This window comes from Cucurbita pepo, chromosome LG01 (genome assembly GCF_002806865.2).
Source record: "Cucurbita pepo subsp. pepo cultivar mu-cu-16 chromosome LG01, ASM280686v2, whole genome shotgun sequence".
NCBI classification, from domain to species: Eukaryota; Viridiplantae; Streptophyta; class Magnoliopsida; order Cucurbitales; family Cucurbitaceae; genus Cucurbita; species Cucurbita pepo.
The window spans coordinates 5108544-5129204 of record NC_036638.1 but is presented as its reverse complement, the minus strand read 5'-3'; the positions used below and the strand labels follow the sequence as shown (position 1 = coordinate 5129204).

Sequence of the window (20661 nt, the reverse complement as noted above, 5' to 3'; positions counted from 1 at the left end):
ATTAATATAATTTTAAAGTTTTTATAGACATGAAATAATGCTTATTACCCGTGTCGCTACGAGAAGGCCACTAAACTGCAGAATTATGATTCACACGCTACTATCTTGCCTCTAATCATAAGCTTTACTTGATATAATTAGCCCGTGGATTTCTATCGTTCATCTAACCGGCACGCAGTGACCTGCTATCGCTGTGGGAGCAGCTCGAATAGTCCATCAACAGTCAACTGATTCGGAGTTAAACGGAATACAACGGAGGGTGAAAATTGATACACTTGTATATAAATTGATACAATCTAAGCTTAGGGTATATGTCAATTTTTTTGCCTCGTCCAAAATATTGGATTGTACGGAAAAATTTTGTCCGATAATTTATCTATACATTTTTTATTTTTTATGTTTACAATTTTATTGTTTTACTGAAACAACAATATTTAAATACACTACTTTTTATTCAACATTCGGATGTTTATTTTTTTTATTTTTCTCTCGAAATAATTTAAAAATATTTATAAAAATTTAAATGGGGGCAGAAATTGTAGATGCTAAAATTGGATGCTTTGGCATTAGGTATTTATTTATTACGTACTAAAAAGGAGACGTTTTTTGTGCATTGCAAAGGCGTTTAATTCTCTAATCGTTATCGCCGAACAGTATCTGAGCTGCTCAGTGCGAAGAGTGAGGAGGAAAGCAGATCGGACAGAGATGGCTTGGTGTGCTGCTCGGGCTCTTCACATGCCGGCTTTGGACATCACTGCATTGCGCTCCAAGACTCCCTTAGCCGTCGGCGTTGGTTGTGCTTCGGTGGCTGGAACCACCTTGTGCCGATCTTCCTCAACTTCCAAGCGCCAAATTCCCTTCGCATCCCTCAGCATTTCTACCGATGCTAGTACGCCCTCGTTTTTCTGCTTATTTCCGATCGATTCCTCTTTTTTCGTCGATCAATTTTCGCTATGGATTAGTGATTGCGGTTTTGTGTTGTCCTTGACTCTTGTTTTGTCGAAACCTCAATGGATTTTGTAGGGTTTAGTTTGTGTTTCAGCTCAGTTGTTATTAGAACTTTGAAATCTGAGCGTTCTTTGCGATTAGGTATAAGCTTGGTGATTATTCTATTCACAGCGTCAACTTAGATGGGAGGATCTTTTTGGTATCCCCCTTATGGAGAAGGGTCTCCTTGTCCCTTGGTCCGCTAGGCTGTTTTGGTCGCTTAGGCGTCTTTATTCAATGAGCGTGTTGAATTCTTTCCTAGTTGTAGATGAAATGCGGAAGATAATTCTTTGGCGGCTTTCTTTTTTATAGTTGTAGATGAAAATTCTTCCTTTCGGGAAGAATCAAATAATTTTTCTTTTCAAATTTTTTTTTATTCAGGATTATAACAGATGCATAACCACCCCTTAATATTAATTTCTTGTGTGGCAGGTATCAAGGAAGCTGTTAAGACTGACAAGGCACCAGCTGCATTAGGGCCATACTCTCAGGCTATCAAAGCTAACAACCTTCTCTTTGTGTCTGGTGTCTTAGGTCTGAATCCGGAGGTAGTTTCATCACTTAATTATTGTTATTTTCTACTTGATTGTGCTTATGAGTTGATTAAGGGAATGTTTGGGAGTGGTTTTAAAAATGGCCAAAATCACTTATTTCATGCCGTTTTGAGTGGTACAAGATGATTTTGGCTATTCCAAAATCACTCCAATTCATTCCCTAAGTGGGTTTTTGGATGCCGACTTGGGCATAGCTTGGAAGGTCGAATATTTTAAAATATTGGCATGAAAAAAATAAAACAAAAATACAGAAGGATGGAGTGGGTTTCAGTGTGTGCGCATGTTCGTATTATTGTGCTGCCTAATAGAGTGTTTATCTTCATGTTCCAATACAGACAGGGAAATTTGTCTCAGATGATATTGAAGGCCAGACTGAGCAGGTAATGTTCATTTAGTAGGGTAGTTGCTCGTATCATGTCCATGTAAATTAAACTTTTGAGCTGGATATAAAAAATTATAAGTCAATGGAATTTGCAGGTCCTAAAAAATATGGGTGAAATATTGAAAGCTGGAGGTGCCGGCTATTCTTCCGTGGTCAAGACAACTATTATGTACGAACTTTTGGCCTCTTTTCTTTCTGATCATAATATCTTCTCTCTTTAATTTAAATAAGATCTGAATAACTAAGGAGTTGATGGTAATTGTTTTAAAACATGGTTTTCTGCTTTTGTATACTTTTAAGAACAATTTTTTGAGTGACTTATTAAAGTTAAGATAATTGTCCACAACAAACACTATTTACTAGTTATTCTGCTTGGTTCTATTTTCCATTTTTATGTTTATTCTATTTATCTAACCTTATGCCTTAACCCCGTACACTTTGTATTAAAAATCATTTGTCTTTTTCATTAGTTTTGCATAATTCATTTCAGAAACTTGACAAAGTATACCTTTTGCTAATTTACTTGATGAGTAGATTCACGAAAGTATTTAAAGCTAGATCAAGATGTAAGTCATCCTTTGAGTTCAAAATGGATAAGGCTTTCGTTAAATAAATTGTTATAATTAAATTTATAACAATTTAATCCTACGATGAAAATTTTCATAAAAACTAAGTGCCAGTTTTTATATGTAATGATTTAGACTTTCTAACTTATAAACACATTTGGTCTCTTTTTAGTTTTTTAATTTATATATGTAAGAAATTCCATTCCATCCTTAAAGTATTTTTCACAGTAAGGGACTAAATGGTCTCTTGAAAAACTTGACTAAACTATTCTAAGTTTTCAAGTATAGGGACTAATGGTTACATATATAAGTTGAGAGATTGAATTGTTTGAAACTAAACTGTTACAAACTAAAACATAGAGACTAAATTGTTACTTTTATTGAAGTTCAAGGACCAAAAGTGTTTTTAACATCCACTTAGTAATCTTTCTAGTATTGAAAGTGTCTTTCAGAACATTCCCATGTTTTTCCTGTGATTCAGTTCTTTCTTCGCAAATCTTTCCTGCAGGTTGGCTGATCTGAAGGATTTCAAGAAAGTAAATGAGATTTATGGTAAATGTAAGTTTCGTTAAACTGAACCTCTAACCTCTGTCTTATCTAATACCGAGCATTTAATTTAGATATGCCTTTATGATCACTCTCTGTCCCCATTACAGTTCAACTTTAGTTTCTAGAATATAGTTATTTGAGTGAGTTCGAAAATTACAACTTGGATTAATTTTGTATATGATTCTACTTGGTGAAAAAGATGAACTTTTCTTTTTCGCGTTCTATCTGGCTGTGTGATATCTACTACTTGGTGGTCTGGTTATTTTGGGTCATGTTTCATTTACTGAAGGATAATTTATGTCCTGGTGAAGTTGTGATTCTATCTATGCTGCTTTGATATATTCTCTTGAGATAAGGATGCATTCTTCATTTTTACAGATTCAAAGCTCAAGTTGAGATTGTTTTCACATTGTTTTGTTTGCCACTTTTTATGCAGACTTTCCATCCCCTGCTCCTGCTCGGTCAACATATCAGGTTGCAGCGTTGCCTTTGGATGCTAAGGTTGAAATTGAGTGCATCGCTACACTTTGAGATCTTACCTAGTTACAGGTACCCACCCAGCTTTGAAGACATCATAAATTAATAAGATGGAGATAGCAATCACGGGAACACCCCAAAATCCCATGTGGCTTTTGTATTCCCTGAGACTTTCTTCTTGTTACAGTAGAGTGTAACCGCTTGACGGTCAATGCTTTTTAGCAGTGAAACTTGAAGTTAGATGAAACATATTGATATTGTTGCCTTGAGTTTTGCAAAATAAGCATCCAACAGGTCAATAGATAAGAGTAGATAAAACCTTGGAATCCACTTAACCGTTTAGCTCCTCTTCCAACAAAACCAACTTTCTTTCCTTTGAACAATGAACACAACCAAGCCTAAGAAGATTTGGCGTTTAGGGATTTTAGCCAGAAGCGAATCATAGTCATTTAAATTCTTCAGGAGGGTGCTTCACAAGAAGTGCTTTATTAAAACGTTTGTTGGTCCCTTTTGGTTCAGAGCTGAAACTCCAAAGCGTCCATCATAAACTGTCCAATTCTTCCAAAGACATCCACTCCCTCTCCCATTCCTGCCCTGCCCTGTCCTGCCCAGCCCAGAAATAAGAGACACCATTACATAAGAGTGGCGGCAGGACGGACACTCCCAATCAATCACGTGGAATTGCGACGGGATGGTGCACTCCCCTAGACTTCGATTTCTCAAACAAATTGGGGTGATTGATCATTTGGAATTGATGGATTATTTTGTCCTCAATTTGGGTTCGTGCTGAAAGAATTGATAAACTCAATTATAATTTCTAAATCAAAATACAATAAACGATATATACACACACACACACCATCAAAACCATTTTGAATTAATGCATAAGCTCGTTTTAGAAGTAATTTCGTGAATTTTAGCTACTCAAAGCAAACGTCTTCTCACATTTGATCTTCCATTTCTGTTGCGACGGTGTTTGAACAAGCTCTAAGTTTTCATATACATTCTCCAATACATACTTGCTTAATCTTAAATTTTATTCTTCGTTGTATACATTCTCCGGTAGTCAAATTAAAATCTTAAATTTGCTTAATCTTATGAAACTAACCATTGTATAAGTTTTTTTATTTTATTTATTTTTTATAATTAAGATAATGAGAATAAATAAACTCAAACTCAACTAACAAATATATAATAAAGTTGGAGGGTTTCGAATAATCAGATTGAACTAAGAAAAAAGGAAAAAAAAAAAAAAAAAAAAAAAAAAAAAATGNAAAAGAAAAAGAAAATACTTTTCCTTCAATTTTACCATTTGAGGTTTTATTCACATATCTTTATTCTTCGTTGGCTTATTGGGAGAACGAGAAGGAAGTCGAGGGATTTTTCGAAGCTTCAATTGAGACAGAACGCGATCGGAAGGCAAGTCTGCGTTCATTTTCTCTACAAACTTCTGACGGAGAGCATAATCTTTGTCGACGTAGAAGAGGATAAATTATGGGCGTTCTGTAATGTCCGTGCAAACGGTGCTAGGAGGAAAGATAATGTCGAAGCTTTTGAAGAAAATTGCCGGCTTCTTCACCGACAGAACTCTGATGGGAGTTGACAAAGCGGGAAACAGATACTTCTTTGTAAAAGAAGAAATTGATGGCATAAGTAAGTAGCTCTAAATCCCCTTAAATTGCTCATTCTCATTGTTCCATAACTGCTTTTGATCGGAATGAGGATCTTGTTCTGTAATTTGTCTTACATTTGCCGTTGTGAGATTCCGACTGAGTTTTTGCTTCTTTTTGTTTCTTTATGGATTTCCAGTTGCATTCACCAATTTTAAGAACTGTCGGAAGTCTGAAATTACACAAAAGTTAACAGCTAATCTTAATCCATGGAAAGCCAATAATTTCCCCCCGAAAACTGTTGAACTCTTTCTTCTGCTAGTGGTTTCATCTCTGTGTGCCTTTGCAATTGAATTATAAAATTTTAATCATTGGGGCCTTTCCCTTTATCTTAGTCGACATTAAATGAATGTTATTCCTGAGATATAAAGAGCAAGAGCACTCATGATTTAGCTTGATTGGTAATTAGCTGCCTTTCTTATACAGTGAAACTTTTATTACTGTACGTATACAGCTCACACAACTTTTACTCATTGGTTTGCTAGTGAAAGAGAAGAGATGGGTGGTTTTTAAGGGTGAGGATGATCCAACTTCAATTCCAGGTATGCATTTATGTACCTATAGTTAAAATTTAAGAGAAGGCCTTTGTTATTCAAATCATCTGATTATGTCGTGTTTAAATTAGGGTTTGAAATATTGGGTAAATTATAAATTTTATCCCTATAGTTAGGAGAAAGTTAGAATTTAGTCTGGATGATTTTTAAAGTTTGAATTTCTTCTTTATGATATGGTAAAACCTCATAAATAGTTTTTATGATTTGATATTACCCTCATAAATGCTTCCTCCTTCGAAGTTGGATATGTAGTTTAGGAGGAACTCGACATGCTGGTGGTAGGTTTTTGTGATGATGATTGCTTATATTTGCTGCAGTGGAATGGATATGTTGGTTAAATGGGCAGCGTAAAAAGGCTCCAACTCCCGAGGTAACTTCTTCCATGACCAACCGGATCTCTTTGCATCCCCCTTGATTGGCCTGAAGAATGGTGATTGGTGTGCTACTCTTGATTTAATATTTAAATGGTTCTTTTGTCATTGTCTTCAGGAAATGATGGAGTTAGAAGCTAGGCGTGAACATGTACGACAAAATGTTGCCTGTATGTTGACTCTTCATGCCTCTTATTCCTTTGTTGTTCATGATGGAATATTTTACAATATGCATTTAGAACTTTCAACTTCTCTCTATGCAAATTGTAACTCATATACATACAGGCAGAAAGGGATGAACTGCATTGTGCCTAAAATGGTCAAATATAAGAATCTCCAAACATATTCATATCTGAGAACTGCTTTTTGTACGAACTGATCGTGAACTTTATAATCTTACTTAAAGACCTAAGAAGCATGGATATGGATGCAAGCCTCAAATACAACATGACATACCATTTAAAAAAAATCTAGGACACGGACATGAAAAAACACGTTTATTAGAATATGAAATTTTATAATACATCAGTTTTATACTAGAAAGAAATTCAAAATCAATAAGATTATGCGTTTATATGCTTGAAAAATGAGTTTGATGTTTTTTACTCTCAAAATTTATTATTTTTGTACTATATTATTATGTGTCTATTTAGTATACTTTACGTGTGTTTGATACATGTTTAACAAATGTTGGATCTATATTGGTTTTGTACGACAACTAGTGACAGACTCATGTATTGTACTTAGCAAGTATCCAATATGTGTCCAACAAGTGTCGAAGTGTCTGACACATGTTAGATATGGTACATGGACACGCTAGCTAAATAAATTGTCTCTGCTTCTTAGCTTAAGACATTCGTTCAAAATTATTTTTTTCTGCCTTATATCTTCTTACAAGATGGTTTATGCTTCCAGTTGGAATTCATCTAGCTCAACTTTTTTTCTGTTAATGAATTCATATTTCTTTTTATGAGATACAGAACCGGATCAGCATTTGATTAGCAATTGAAGTTCAAATTTTAATTTTGTTTGATTCTTTTTGAAGAGCCAATACCATTCTCATTCTTTGACTTAACAAGGTCTTTTTGGAAATTTGTATGTCTAATTTAGTACTCAAGAAAGAAGAGATGGAAAGAAAATCTAAAGAAAGCAATCTACGGAAAGTCGTTAGCACTGGTGAGTTGCTTATTTACTAACTCACGTGCTTGTTACTTGGAGCATATTACTAACATTCTTTTGCTGCATGGGTCAAGTTGCAGGTCCTAACTTGAAAAGCTTTATTCGACAATTTCCAACTGGTTCAGAAGGTATCATATGATCTAATAATGTATTTTCTTACCCCTTTATTTCCTCTTGGTCCTCCCCCCAAGATAAAAGAAATGTATTTGCTTCAATACTTAGAATAGGATTTTCTTAATGGCTATATTGAGATAGAAAGAAGCCGAGGTTCCCATTTGTATCACTTGCAAAAGCATTTGGTTTAAAATAATAATTTAGAATGATCTTAATTTTCTTCATTTGGTTGATTACTTTCTTGTATTTCTTCTGGTCACATATACCTCGCTCTCTCCCAAACTGATAGTCCTTCATTTCCTTTCGATCAGAGTTTATTTTATTGATTCGATACATATAATTGTTCATTCATTTTGGTTTTTCTTGAACAAAGGTGCTCAAGACAACGAAGGATCGGCTGCAAAGGATAGCCTGAGGTAGGTCATTCATTTTGAATGTCATAACTATTTAACTTATAATTTTTGACTCAATGCTATGGTCTTCCATGAAAAATTTTGAATGTACTTTTCCATGTTGTTCGCCTTTGCCATGTGACTTGTATTGAGTGTTATTATTCTTTCTGAGTTTTCTAGGTAATCAATATTGTGATCCTTTAGCATTTATTCTGTTAAAAACATCTAAAGTTTTCTTTTGCAATGTATTTAATTTATAATCAATGTGCTTAAATTTAGAGAACTGTTCCTTACTTGTAATATGGATTTACCTTTGCTTCAACTACCAGGAACTCAAAAGAAAATGAGGCAGCTAAAGAGCAACCAATTCCAGAGTAAGTGGATTTTTCTTTCTTTCTGATCTCACTCAACTTATTAGTCATAACTATCAACATTAGAGCCATAGGATTTATGTACTAGCTGAATTATGTATCAAAAAGTTGCCGTTCTTTCATTTTCAGGTCCTCCGAGCCCATGGGATCTGGTCAAACATTCAGACCAGGAACGTGGCAGCCTCCAACATGAGTGCTGGTGCTCTTCAACTTCAAGAGAAGAACTCTCCAACCCTTGAACTAGCAGTACAAGACTTCTGTATCAGCAATTTTGTATGCTTCCGTTTACTCAACATTCAACTTTTTCCGAGGGACGCCCTTGTATTTGACTCTTACACATCCTGCCCTCCATTGTTCTAAACACAAGGTTGTGCGTCGCCTTGGTTTCAAATGCTCATATAGTATTTGGTGAAAGCAAGGATAACTATAGTTTTTTAAATGAATATCCCTAAAGAATACGTGTCACTATGGGATAAATATCTCAATATTGATTTAACCCATTTGAATCTCATTTAAATTTTAAATATGTTTTTATTTTAATATTTAAGTTATCAAATACAATATATATTCCTTTCTTTGAATATTTCAAAATTTTCTTAGTAAATTTATCTTTTCGTGGATTTATAAGTTTCAATTATATAAAATTAATTAATAAATCGATATCGATTAATTATCTAATTAAACTTTTATGTATCGTAAGACAAGTTCGTATTATAAATATTGCATGTTAGAATTTAATTATTTGCATGTAAACTAATTTTAATTTAAAAGTTTAAAAGTTAAAAATTCAAGTTTTATTAACGTCACTAATTTTAATTTTTTAATTAAAATTAAAGTGGAAGACTAAATTCTAATTTAATTATTATTATTATTATTTTTTTTTTAATAATCTAGCTGAAAAATTTCGGAGGCTGGACCGGGCGACGGAGGAGATGAAAATCTTCAGACCTCAACCAAACTGAAAGCGTGGCTGTTTAGTGAATATAGCGGCGACTTCCAGCCCTCAATCTTCAGATGCTCATCCACCTAAGAAAGATAGCGACACCATGGAAACCCAACCTCTCATCTTCCTTCAACAAACTTTACTCTGATCGCCCATTGAAGCATTCGCCTCTTCTCAAGCTTCCGTTTCAACATTCTGTACAAACCCTCACAAGGCCCCAACTCGAGGCTCTAGTTCTATCCCGATTCTCCCAGGGCAAGTTCTTCGACCTTCTTCGAAATGTTGTTGCCTCTCCCTCTGTTCTTTTCACCGCCTCCCAAAATCTCATCACTCCACTCCCAAGCAATCGCCTCAATGCTCCCGACTCGCTACTCAGTTTCGATATGGTCTCTAGTTGCTTTTCGGTCGAGGACATGGCTCGGGAGCTCTACGAAAATCGTTTCGATGTTGGTGCTTGCTGTGTTCGGTTGGAATCATCGGAAGAGAAAGGTGAGTTTCTGGTCTTACCGAATTTGAAATTGAAGGTCTTACTCGAGGCTATTAGGATTGTGTTGGAAATTGTTTATGACGAACGATTTGTAACGTTCTCTTATGGGGGGCGTGTCGGTATGGGGCGGCACACTGCCATTAGGTACCTGAAGAACTCGGTGCAAAATCCTAGTTGGTGGTTTACCGTTGCATTTCGTCGCAGAAAGTTCGATTCTGTACATGTAAATAAGTTGTGCTTATTGGTGCAAGAGAAAATTAAGGATGATATTTTGATTCTTATGCTAAAGAAACTGTTTGAATTGGAGGCAGTTCAAATTGAATTGGGTGGTTGTTATTTAGGAAGGGGGTTCCCTCAGGAAAGTGGTTTGTGTTCAATCTTGTCTAATATATACTTCAATGGCTTTGATAAAGAACTTCAACAAATACGTCTTGAAAAGAATGAAGAAAATCCCAAGTTCAGTCTGGACGGTACTGTTTCTTTCCATAATCCGGTGAAAATATATGCCGTTAGGTATCTGGATGAGATATTAGTTATAACATCGGGGTCGAAGATGCTAATAATGGAGTTGAAAAGCCAGGTGCTAAGGTATTTAGAAGGGAATTTAGAATTGGAAGTGGATCGAATGAATACTGCAATTCATAGTGCTGTCTCCGAGAAAATTAGTTTCTTAGGAATGGAACTACAGGCAGTACCACCTTCAGTTCTGCATCCACCAATGTCCGAAAAGGCAATCAGGGCTCGGAAGAAGTACCTTAGACAGAAGGAAGTTAGAGCAATAGAATTGAGAAATGCCCGTGAGAGAAACAGGAAAAAATTGGGATTGAAGATATTGGGTCACGTGTTCAAGAAATTGAAGCGAACCGATGGCTTGAAATATGAATTCCAAATCGAGAAGGAAGTCACAGAAATCTTCAGAAATTGGGCCGATGAAGTAGTGCGAGATTTCTTGGAGTCTTTGGAAGATAATACAGAGTGGCACCGTCCGCTGTCAGCAGGTGATTTCCTCTCCTTAAAACACATAAGAAATCAGTTGCCAGTAGATCTTGTGAATGCTTATGACAGGTTTCAAGATCAGGTAAACCAGCACTTGAATCCTCTAAAGGCCAAAAAGGAGAAGGCTAGGGAGGATGAAAAGAAAAGATTGGGTGAAGAAGAACGATATGCTAAAAGAACAGTTGAGGACTTAACAAGGCTATGCATCAAAGTTGAAGCTCCTATAGAGCTTGTTAGGAAGGCAGTGAAGATGATTGGATTTACAAATAAAATGGGCCGTCCTCGGCCTATCAGCTCTCTCATTGCTCTTGAAGATACAGATATTATCAAGTGGTATGCCGGTGTAGGAAGAAGGTGGTTAGACTTCTTTTGCTGTTGTCATAACTATAAGACGGTCAAAACTATTGTAACTTACCATTTGAGGTTTTCTTGTATTTTGACATTGGCGGAAAAGCATGAATCGACCAAACGGGAAGCCATGAAACATTACAGTAAAGATTTGAAAGTCTTTGATTTAAATGGCAAGGAAGAGATGCACTTCCCAACAGAAAGAGAAGTTAAGATGTTGGGAGAAAGAAATCTTGCTGACCCATACCCTGTGGATGGGGCTTTTTCTTTGTTTCTGATTAGATTAGTCACTGATGAAGATTCATATCCTTGTATTGCTCATTTTTGCAATAGAACAGACTCTATTCTATATAGGGTCCGATTACTGCAAAAGACTCTGAATGTCAATCCATCTAATGGAGTGGAATGGGTGAGAGGGATGGGAGTGATTCATGAAAGTTTAAATCAGAGATGCCTCCCTCTATGTGCTGATCACATCAGTGATTTATACATGGGGAAAATCAACCTTCAAGACTTGGACTGCACCTTATCATTGGATATGGACTGAATGTAACTCGTTTCACTTCCGAGTTCCTTTCATGTTGGGAAGATGCTAATGAGGCCCACTGATTGTTTTGCTTGACCGGAACACAAGCAAGCTATTCAGTTCTACAAATGTTGGTGAACCAACGCCCATATCAAGGAATCAAAAGGGGATGAATAGACTGTGTCTGAAAGAAACAGCAGAGGAAAGAGAGACTGAGACAGAAATAAAAAAAGTACCTACATGAGCCTGCATTATTCTCTCTTATCGTTAGGAAGTTAGTACGTTAAAAGAATGAACACTACAAGTCAATGTGGCTCTCTCTTCTCGAAGAAACTTGACAGAGACAAGGTGGACAAGCTCATCGCATGGAAACATTGCTACTTTCAGGCAGCAAAGCCCTGGGGGAGATCTTCATTATTCTGTAAGTCCTATTCTTCTTTCTGCCGTAGATTCCAATTTTTTAATAGCATAAATCAGTGTAGTTGGAGATGCAGTGATAATACGTTTGGCATAAGCGATTGCCTTGCATTTGATTTATATCATTTTACTTCTTATTTGGTTGTTGGTGTGAAATGACATAGTCTGCTCTTCTTAAGTCTGGTTTTTCCCTTTAAAATAATATAGACACTAATATCGGTTGTTTTCATCGTTGTTATTTGCTTGTTAAACCTTTGAACCATTTATTGTGTTGTAGCATCGGTATGAAGCCACCGTTTAGGTTGTTTTGAGGTCTCCTTGTAATCCTAGAAATGATTGTTTAGGTTTACTACGGTCAGTGGCAATTTTTTTTTATAGGAAACATGAAACCATTCATTGATCTATGCAGTAGATACAGTCCACTCTGAGATAGTTACAAGAAAGGCCTCCATTGAGACGAGAGTCCATAAGCCTTAATTACAGAAAGGAGATAAAATACTCCAAGATAAAGCTAGATAAGTAGACTAAAGGGAGTGTTTGGCAAAGCTTCATGCTTGCGTAAATGCTGAAAGTCCTTTTCACCCGGTGTAATAGCAATCAACATCGGAATGATACTAGAAAAAATGATCAAAGAATCTTGATAGTAGTTCCATGAACAATCCTTTGTCGAACCTGATGAAATAGGGTGAATTGAAACGGTATTTTGTAAATACGTAATTATCTTAAATATATTAACTATTTCTATCTTTTCCGATCGCATAGCAGGGACAAAAGAAACATCTTATTCTTTTTTCAATAATTTTTTTATTTTTGGTGAACCTCTCAATAGGATTCGAATCCATAGTCCAATATATCTACAATGTAATGATTAGTTTTGTTTAAGTTTTTAGGTTCTTGAATTATTTATTTAAATTGAATGTCTTAGGAACTTCCTTTAAAGGGGTGATCCGCACATGATCTTATAAAATTATTTATAGCATTTTTCTTTTCATGCATTTTGAATTGTCAACATATCTCTTTAATTATTGTAATTTATTTGAATGCATCTATTTCTACCAAAAAAAAAAAAAAAAAAAAAAAAAAAAAAAAAAAAAAAAAAAAAANAAAAAAAAAAAAAAGAAAGATAGACATTTGATCATATGATAATTGAAATGTTAAAAGTTGAGATGATGAGGAAGGCTCAATTCAAAGCATGAACAAAAGAAAATACAAATCCTACTTAAATATAGAGAATTAAAAATAATTGAATTCAATATCAAATAGTTTAAAATAATCAGGTAAATCAATTTAGGCCAAAGGAAAAAAAATAAATAAAAAAAATAGGTGAACCAATTGTTGTTTTGCAAGTTATATGAATGCCACGCGGACAATAAGATTATAAAAGCTGGCCTACCAGAGAAGTTTCCCGATCCCACATTTTTTCAATGGAGATCTCCTGCATCTAATTAATTTATTTATTAATAGCGACTCATTAAACGAAATTCACATTTAACAAAACTTTATGCCATATTTGTTTTTTCTTTCATTTTGCTATTATTTTCAATCCAATGTATGAGTAAATTCGAGTAGGTGGATTATAAACTAGCTTAATAATTTCTTTTAATGATTACAAGTTGATTGCTTAATTTATAAATTTGACATTAGGGGTGTGCAAAAATCGAGCCTCAACAAGCTAAGCTAATTGATTTAATTAAGTTAGATCAATGATACGATGTTATCCACTTTGAACATAAATTTTAATGATTTTAAAATTGAAGAATATGAAAAAAAAAATTATGAGGAAAGGAAAATGATGAGAGAGAAAGAGAATGAGACATTCAAGTCAAAACATGTACAACTCTTTTTTCCTCTGTTTTCAATATTGACCAAATGAAATTTTAAATTTATGAAAAGAACCATTTTTTGATTACGAAGTTTCTTAGAATATGGAAAGGAAAACAACCAAATTCTTTTAACAAATAGTCAAACGCACATGATTCAACTGCTGATTATAAAATTTTGGTTTCGAGTGCCATTTTTGGTGGAAACACACAAAAGCAAGATTCTGGTCTGACAATGGCGGACGAGAAGGGCAGTGGAAACAGCTTTCTTTTGCTTTCTGGTTTGTTCCAAACATTTGTTTTTTACTTCCTTCTTCTTCTTCCCATTTAATCCACCATTTTTTCCCCATCTTTTTCTTCATATCTTGACTTCATTTCCCAAGTGGGCGTGTTTGGTTGGTCTTTCACCTAACTTTTCTGCAGATTCTGGGGCTGTTTGGCTGCCCAGAAAGTTATTTAACATCCAAGGGATTCAACCCAGAAACAAGTAGAAAGTTCTTCAAAACCAATCCCAACTGGTAAGTAAGTGCTTAAAAGTGCTGTTTGGTGAAAGGGAATGAGTTTCTCAATGAACTAACAATGTTAGTCAGAAACCAGAAATTTGTTGCTTCTTTTTTCAAGTAATCATTCTGAGTTTTATGTTCTTCACTGTACAATTCATCCAAATAACAATCTGATGTCATCCAAAGCTGCAGGGGGTATTGGCATAAACAAGATGGAGATGGAGAATCTTGGAGGTTCTTGTTTGAGGAGTAGAAGGTTAGAGAGGTGGTTCGATACAAGATATGAGCCAAATAAGAAAGAAGCCCCAAAATGTTCAGTTGATGAACAGATATCAAAACAGGAGAATGGTGATGACATATATGTGGATGATAATGGGTGGTGTTCTGTTCTGATATCATGTTTCAGAATTATCACTTGCTTTCTCACAATGATGGTTACTACTTTCTTTTGGGCTCTGATTATGCTTCTGCTCCTGCCATGGCCTTACCACAGGATTAGACAGGGCAATATATATGGCCACCTCACTGGTAGATTACTGGTAAACTCATCTTTGGTCCTGTTTTTTTGTTACTTTATAAAGGGATGTTCCAAAGATCGCTTTGTATTTCTTCCTTGTTTGATAAGGAGTTTGATAAGGCCTTTGGGAGTGCATTGGGTGAACATTCGTGGGTGGCAAGGTCAAAGGACGCAATATTGTCAGCTTTGGCTCGTTATGTATCGCCGTCAATTTAACGATTTTAAAACTCGTTTACTAGGGAAAAGTTTTCATACCCTTATAAGAAATGCTTCGTTCCCCTCTATAACCAATGTGGAATCTCACAATCCACCTCCTTAGGGGCCAGCATCCTTGCTAGCACACCGCCCAGTGACTGGCTCTGATACCATTTGTAACAGCGTAAGTCCACCGCTAATAGATATAGTCCACTGTAATTCGTTACGTATCGCTATAAAGAATGATTACATTCCTTCTCTCTAATTAAGATGTGATCTGGCTAGGGTCTGCTCTGTGGGAGTGCACATGGGTGCATGAACGTGTGCGGCTGAGCTGGAGGGCTTGGTGTTGCAAGGGTGAACACTCGTGGGCGGCGAGGCCAAGCACCATTGGGCTAGTGGTGCATACGCGGATGGCTTGATGTGCACATGGGCGGGCAGCCTGGTGAGCATGCGCATGGCCTGGCGTTTGGCATGGGGCTGTGACTAGGCCTTCATTTGAGCGTCTGCCTCCTTAATTGCTAACCATACCAGCCTGAATGCAATCATGATCCCAATCATGCTGCAAATCACTGTCTACACCTAAACCTCTTTAAAATATGTTTGAAGCAAAGATTTTAATAGAATAGGTTGAGTTATGATTGAGTGACAAATCTTTATACACTTTGTTCGTTGGTTCGTTATCTTGCAGATGTGGATACTTGGGAATCCAATAAAGATCGAAGGCTCTGAATATTCCAATGAGAGGGCTATTTACATTTGCAACCATGCATCCCCTTTGGACATTTTCCTCATAATGTGGCTGACACCCACAGGGTCTGTTGGCATTGCAAAAAAGGAGGTATCTATCCCTTATGTAACAAATCATGCATCAGAATCTCTACATTGTTTTGCTAATATTGAGGTTTTTTTGGCATAGATCATATGGTACCCTCTGTTTGGACAACTTTACATTCTCGCTAACCATCTTCGTATCGATCGATCGAATCCAAATGCAGCAGTTAAATCCATGAAACAGGTACTCAAATTCTCCTGCACTTGTTTTTCTGTCAAGTGACGTTTTCTCGTCGATGTCGATAATAGTATCTGTTCCTCGATATTCTTAGGTAGCTTGAGTAGTTGCGGAGAACGATTTGTCGTTAATCATATTCCCTCTGAGGGTACTAGGTCCAAGGATGGAAGGCTGCTACCCTTCAAAAAGGTAATGTTAAAACCCTTTTGGATGCCAAGTGTTTGTTTGAGTTGCTGATGTTTGACACTCGACATGATGGCATGTTGTTCATGTTTCATTGCAGGGCTTTGTCCATTTGGCATTGCAAACACAGCTTCCAATCGTTCCTATTGTCATGACTGGCACCCATCGAGCTTGGAGAAAGGGCAGCTTACATGTCCGACCAGCTCCTCTGACCGTGAAGTATCTACCTCCAATAACAACAGATTATTGGACAGTAGAAAAGATCGACGAACACGATACTTATGTCGAACACCTACCGGAGTCACAAAGACCTCTTCAGTGATAAGAATCTTATGTTGCTTCATTTTCAAAAGAATTCTGCATGTTTTTTTTCATCTATTCATCCTTAAGATTGAGGATGACTGCAATTTCCATCCATTTTCTCTCCTCCGTTATCTCAGGTCATGATTATGCATCTGTTCCGACTATAGCCAATTCTCACATATTGGAGAGAAGCATCCTCGATCAAATAAGCTCTAAATTTTATAAGAGAATCAAAATTGTAGGGTAGAAAATAAAGGTAGCTTGCTTAGTTACCGTATATACAATTTAATATCATCGCCATATAATTTCTCATAAATCATTGAAGAAGGCCACCTTTTTAGTCCAAAAGAATAAAAGAATATAACTTTTCTCCCGAGTGGCAATTTGGCGTTCATCAATTATTGTAATTTTCTAAGTTCTAATTAATGCAAAAATGAAAATATTTTATTAATGGAAAAGAGAATACATAATGCGATCATTATTTCTTTTCATTGCCCCAAACATGTCAATATTAACTAATACAGTTCTTCAGGCATCCAAAAGATTATATTTCAAAAAAAAAATTAATGTTTTTTCTTTAAATAAAAATTGGGTAATTTATTTCAATAAAAACCCATTGGAATGTTGAACCATCCATACATATCAACTTATTTGACACAGCATTGTGATATTTTAAGAACGCACATGACCTTAAAGATGTCTCCTTCAGTTTCATAAAACATCATGGGTTCAAATGCTCAATTCCTTGTCAACCAAAGCTTTTGGATACAAAAGTTTCACTGATAGATTACAAAAATCTTACTCCTTCGCCCTCTGCAACCTCTCCAATGAGGTAAGCACTCTGAGATCCATGGTTGTCATTGAGTATTCGTTGCGACGCCTCCTGGTTCACAACAAGAACCATGCCAATCCCCATGTTGAAAGTGCGTCTCATTTCCTCATCTTCGATCTTCCCCGCCTGATTCGTTACCAATAAACAAAATACGAACATTAGGTATGCTATCCATCGTATCTCTTACATTTTTTTGGAACAATACCCAAATGTAGTTCCCAGAGACATACAAATAAAGGAATAAGCCAAGCGATCGAATCGAGGAAAGAAATACTTAAGTTCATCATATTTTCAGGGCAGGGAAAACTTGAATTTTCTGAGGATTAACAAAAAAAAGTTCATATTTACCTCTTGAATCCAATTAAAAACAGTTGGGATTTCCCATGAATTCTTGTAAATGACAGCTCCAAGGCCATCGGGAAAAACTCGGGGAATATTATCGGTAAAACCACCACCTGTGATGTGGGCTATCCCCTTTACCCCTCCCTTACTGATAATGTCAAGTACCTGTGGTTGCAAAGAGAAAGAGTTACAGTATTTTGATGTCAACCAAACCTCAAGTGTATAGAAAAAATGACAAAGTCTGAAGGATGACCTGTTTGACATATATCACAGTAGGGGCCATTAAGGCCTCACCTAGTGTAACATCTCCACCAGGAAGTTTATTTTTCAAGGAAAGACCGCTTCGCTCGATAACCCTATAAGATATGAAGCATTGGTAAGAGATCATACTCCGTGTTTTCCATTAGGAGTGTAAGCCAAAAAATATGAAGGTACATCCCAACCAACCTTCTTACTAGGGAGAATCCATTTGAATGGACTCCGCTTGAAGGCAAGCCAATAAGAAGATCTCCAGCCACAATGTTTTTTCCATCAATAACAGAATCTTTTTTTACAACGCCAACTGCAAAACCACTGAGATCATATTCACCGTTTGCATAGAAGTCTGGCATCTCTGCAGTCTGAAAATTCAAATCAAAGCATTTAGGACCCAATCCACCACGGTTGATACCTTCTGATTTAGGTTTCAACAACTTAGCAAACCCACTTGGAAAAAAAGAAGATAACGAAAAGGCAAAGAAAAAATTTGTCGATAGCTTAAATAGAACGAAAATTTCTTTTTAGAAGATGGATTCAAAGCATACTGCGTGCAGCTCACGAGCAATATCAACAAGTCCCGATTCAAAATGAAGATTGAATTCATATCAAGTTTTTCATAGCCACTCTATTCTATGTTTCAGCCATAGGCCATAACACATGGGCAGCAAAACCAACAAGTTGTTTATGAACTTTATTGTCATGTAGGAACTTAGGAACCATTTGAGATCAGCTTGAATACAAGAAAATTAATTCATTCCAATCCAGATTTACACGGAGAGCTTGACTCCTCAGTAACAAAACAATTTTAACAAAATAATCAAATATACCTCACCACCCAGAAGAACACAGTCGGATTGTTGGCAACCAGTCACAATACCTTTTATCACCTAAACACAAAGAGAAGATAAGCTATATAACACATGTTGATTCATATGAACATGGAAAAAACCTACCAATCAACTAATTTCAACTTTCATCCGTACCTTTTCTGCAAGGTCAACATCCAGGCGGCTTGTAGCAAAGTAATCAAGAAAGAATAGAGGTTTTGCTCCAGAAGTAATAATGTCATTGACACTCATAGCAACCTGGTATAGAACTTATTTATGAGACTAAAGTTAAATGAGTATAAATTGCACAAGTCTCCACCATATAAACAGCCTACCAAATCAATTCCAATAGTGTCATGAATCCCCGTTTCAAAAGCAAGCTTTAGTTTAGTTCCAACACCATCAGTGCCAGCAACAAGATATGAATCACCTGTTCATCAAAGTTTATTCAGCAAAGAAAAAAAGAATATCTGGAAAACTACAAATCAACAGCATCCATCAAACTCTCGAGTTAATATAACATAAGAAAATTCTCTCATCCATTCAACCAAGCCTTACTTCTCAGCTCACAGCCAATATGAAAATCATATTAGAATCGTTACACGGGGATAGTTTTCAAATAATTAGCGAACCGAAAATAAGCTGGAACGTAAGAACAAATGGTTAAACATGTAAGCAGCCTCTAGTTTCGTTTTCAATCCATCAAACCAAAAACCAGTTAAGCCTCTAGTTGAAAAACCAAGAACCAAACCCAAAAAATCCAACGAACAGGGCCTAAACAGCTTCCATAGTTACAAATTCAAAAGGGGCGCCGAAAATGAACAAACCTAGAGGAAAAAGCCCTCCAAAGCCGCCAATACCAGGAGCCATCTTAGCGATCCTCCTCACAAGCTCTGTACCAGCGTCTATGTCTACTCCAGCATCCTTATATGTAAGACCTTCTTTTGCCTCTACACGTGAAATCCTCTTCGGTAAAGAAGAGCCAACTCCCATCCTCCCAAATCCTCTAGGTTTTACTGAAAATTGAATCGACTCATTCCCGGATAAACCTTTGGGCGCTTGAACGCATAAAAACGGCTTGGTAAGGCTCGACTTCGGCTGAGAATAAGGGCTGTTCAAATTAGCTAAGCAGCCATTGAACTCAAGATTAGTAGAGAATCTCATGGTCGCCATGGAAAGAAGAGGAGAGAACTGAAGAACAGTGCTGGTTATCAGTTGTAGCCGCCGGAGAAGTGTGAACGGCGGGAGTGGCACCTGAGGGTTTTACAGAGGAAGAGGAAGAATGGATTAGGGGAGGGAGGGGGTTAGTTTTATTATTATTATTATTATTATTATTATTATTATTATTATTATTATTTTAATAATAATATTAATATGAAATAAAAGCCTCGGTGGCTACAAAATAAATTATAACATAAAATATTTTATTAAAATTTTAATATAATTCTTCATTTTAAAAATTTAATCTCTCAAAATATCACGGCATGTGAAAATGACCAAAATGTCTTTACGTTGTAACTACTATTACTAGCGACCATTGTGCACATACCATTGACGACAATTGTGAACATCATTGTAACAGCCCAAGTTCATCGCTAGTATATATTTTCCGCTTCAATCCATTACGTATTACCGTCGACTTCACATTTTTTAAACCGTCTGCTGCAGAGAGGTTTCCACACCCATGTTTGTTTCTCTCTCTAATCGAACATCTCACAATCAATGTCGACGACCACCTCAAATGCCGAGCAATAATAGTAGGTAGATCATATTGTTTTAAATACAAATTTAAATATACTGATTTATAGTGTTTAATAATTTGTTTATAGTAATTTGACATTAATATAAACGTGTTAAAAGAAAACACTTACGAGAAAATATAATTAATATTTTAAAACAATTTTCATAAAAAAAAAAAAAAAAACTTAAAAATGTATTATTGAAAGACCCTTAAATTAATAGTCTAAACAAATCATAATTTAACCT

At 36.0% G+C, this 20661-nt stretch overlaps 4 protein-coding genes across 8 annotated transcripts; 3 read left to right on the top strand and 1 right to left on the bottom strand.

Moving 5' to 3' along the window:
- Window positions 1-582: 582 nt before the first annotated feature.
- LOC111805165 (reactive Intermediate Deaminase A, chloroplastic) lies at window positions 583-3784 on the top strand. The gene is made up of 6 exons (XM_023690093.1): window positions 583-889; window positions 1420-1535; window positions 1877-1921; window positions 2019-2092; window positions 2998-3047; window positions 3475-3784. The coding sequence occupies exons 1-6, from the start codon at window positions 706-708 to the stop codon at window positions 3567-3569; spliced, it is 564 nt and encodes a 187-aa protein (XP_023545861.1). The 5' UTR covers window positions 583-705; the 3' UTR covers window positions 3570-3784.
- A 1065-nt stretch (window positions 3785-4849) lies between these two features.
- LOC111805151 lies at window positions 4850-8677 on the top strand. Of its 2 annotated transcripts, none has more exons than XM_023690072.1 (9): window positions 4850-5168; window positions 5671-5727; window positions 6057-6109; window positions 6229-6280; window positions 7221-7286; window positions 7364-7417; window positions 7777-7819; window positions 8125-8169; window positions 8296-8677. In XM_023690072.1, exons 1-9 carry the CDS (start codon window positions 5024-5026, stop codon window positions 8357-8359), a joined length of 579 nt encoding a protein of 192 aa, XP_023545840.1. In that variant the 5' UTR covers window positions 4850-5023; the 3' UTR covers window positions 8360-8677. The 2 variants fall into 2 exon arrangements, with proteins under 2 accessions (XP_023545840.1, XP_023545847.1); XM_023690079.1 differs by having other exon boundaries at window positions 4851-5168; window positions 7370-7417.
- A 398-nt stretch (window positions 8678-9075) lies between these two features.
- Window positions 9076-16539, top strand: LOC111804293 (nuclear intron maturase 3, mitochondrial). 4 transcript variants are annotated; one of them, XM_023689055.1, is made up of 7 exons: window positions 9076-11887; window positions 14127-14221; window positions 14399-14734; window positions 15610-15759; window positions 15838-15936; window positions 16025-16119; window positions 16214-16539. In XM_023689055.1, the coding sequence occupies exon 1, from the start codon at window positions 9181-9183 to the stop codon at window positions 11485-11487; it is 2307 nt and encodes a 768-aa protein (XP_023544823.1). In that variant the 5' UTR covers window positions 9076-9180; the 3' UTR covers window positions 11488-11887; window positions 14127-14221; window positions 14399-14734; window positions 15610-15759; window positions 15838-15936; window positions 16025-16119; window positions 16214-16539. The 4 variants fall into 4 exon arrangements, with proteins under 4 accessions (XP_023544823.1, XP_023544815.1, XP_023544830.1 ...); XM_023689047.1 differs by having other exon boundaries at window positions 14399-14745; XM_023689062.1 differs by having other exon boundaries at window positions 14393-14745.
- Window positions 16540-17036: 497 nt separating this feature from the next.
- Window positions 17037-19983, bottom strand: LOC111777265 (phosphoribosylformylglycinamidine cyclo-ligase, chloroplastic/mitochondrial). Its single transcript, XM_023656796.1, has 8 exons — window positions 19503-19983; window positions 19011-19105; window positions 18832-18933; window positions 18676-18735; window positions 18038-18210; window positions 17844-17946; window positions 17597-17755; window positions 17037-17374 (listed from the first exon to the last, which is right to left on the bottom strand). The coding sequence occupies exons 1-8, from the start codon at window positions 19846-19848 to the stop codon at window positions 17204-17206; spliced, it is 1209 nt and encodes a 402-aa protein (XP_023512564.1). The 5' UTR covers window positions 19849-19983; the 3' UTR covers window positions 17037-17203.
- Window positions 19984-20661: the final 678 nt, after the last annotated feature.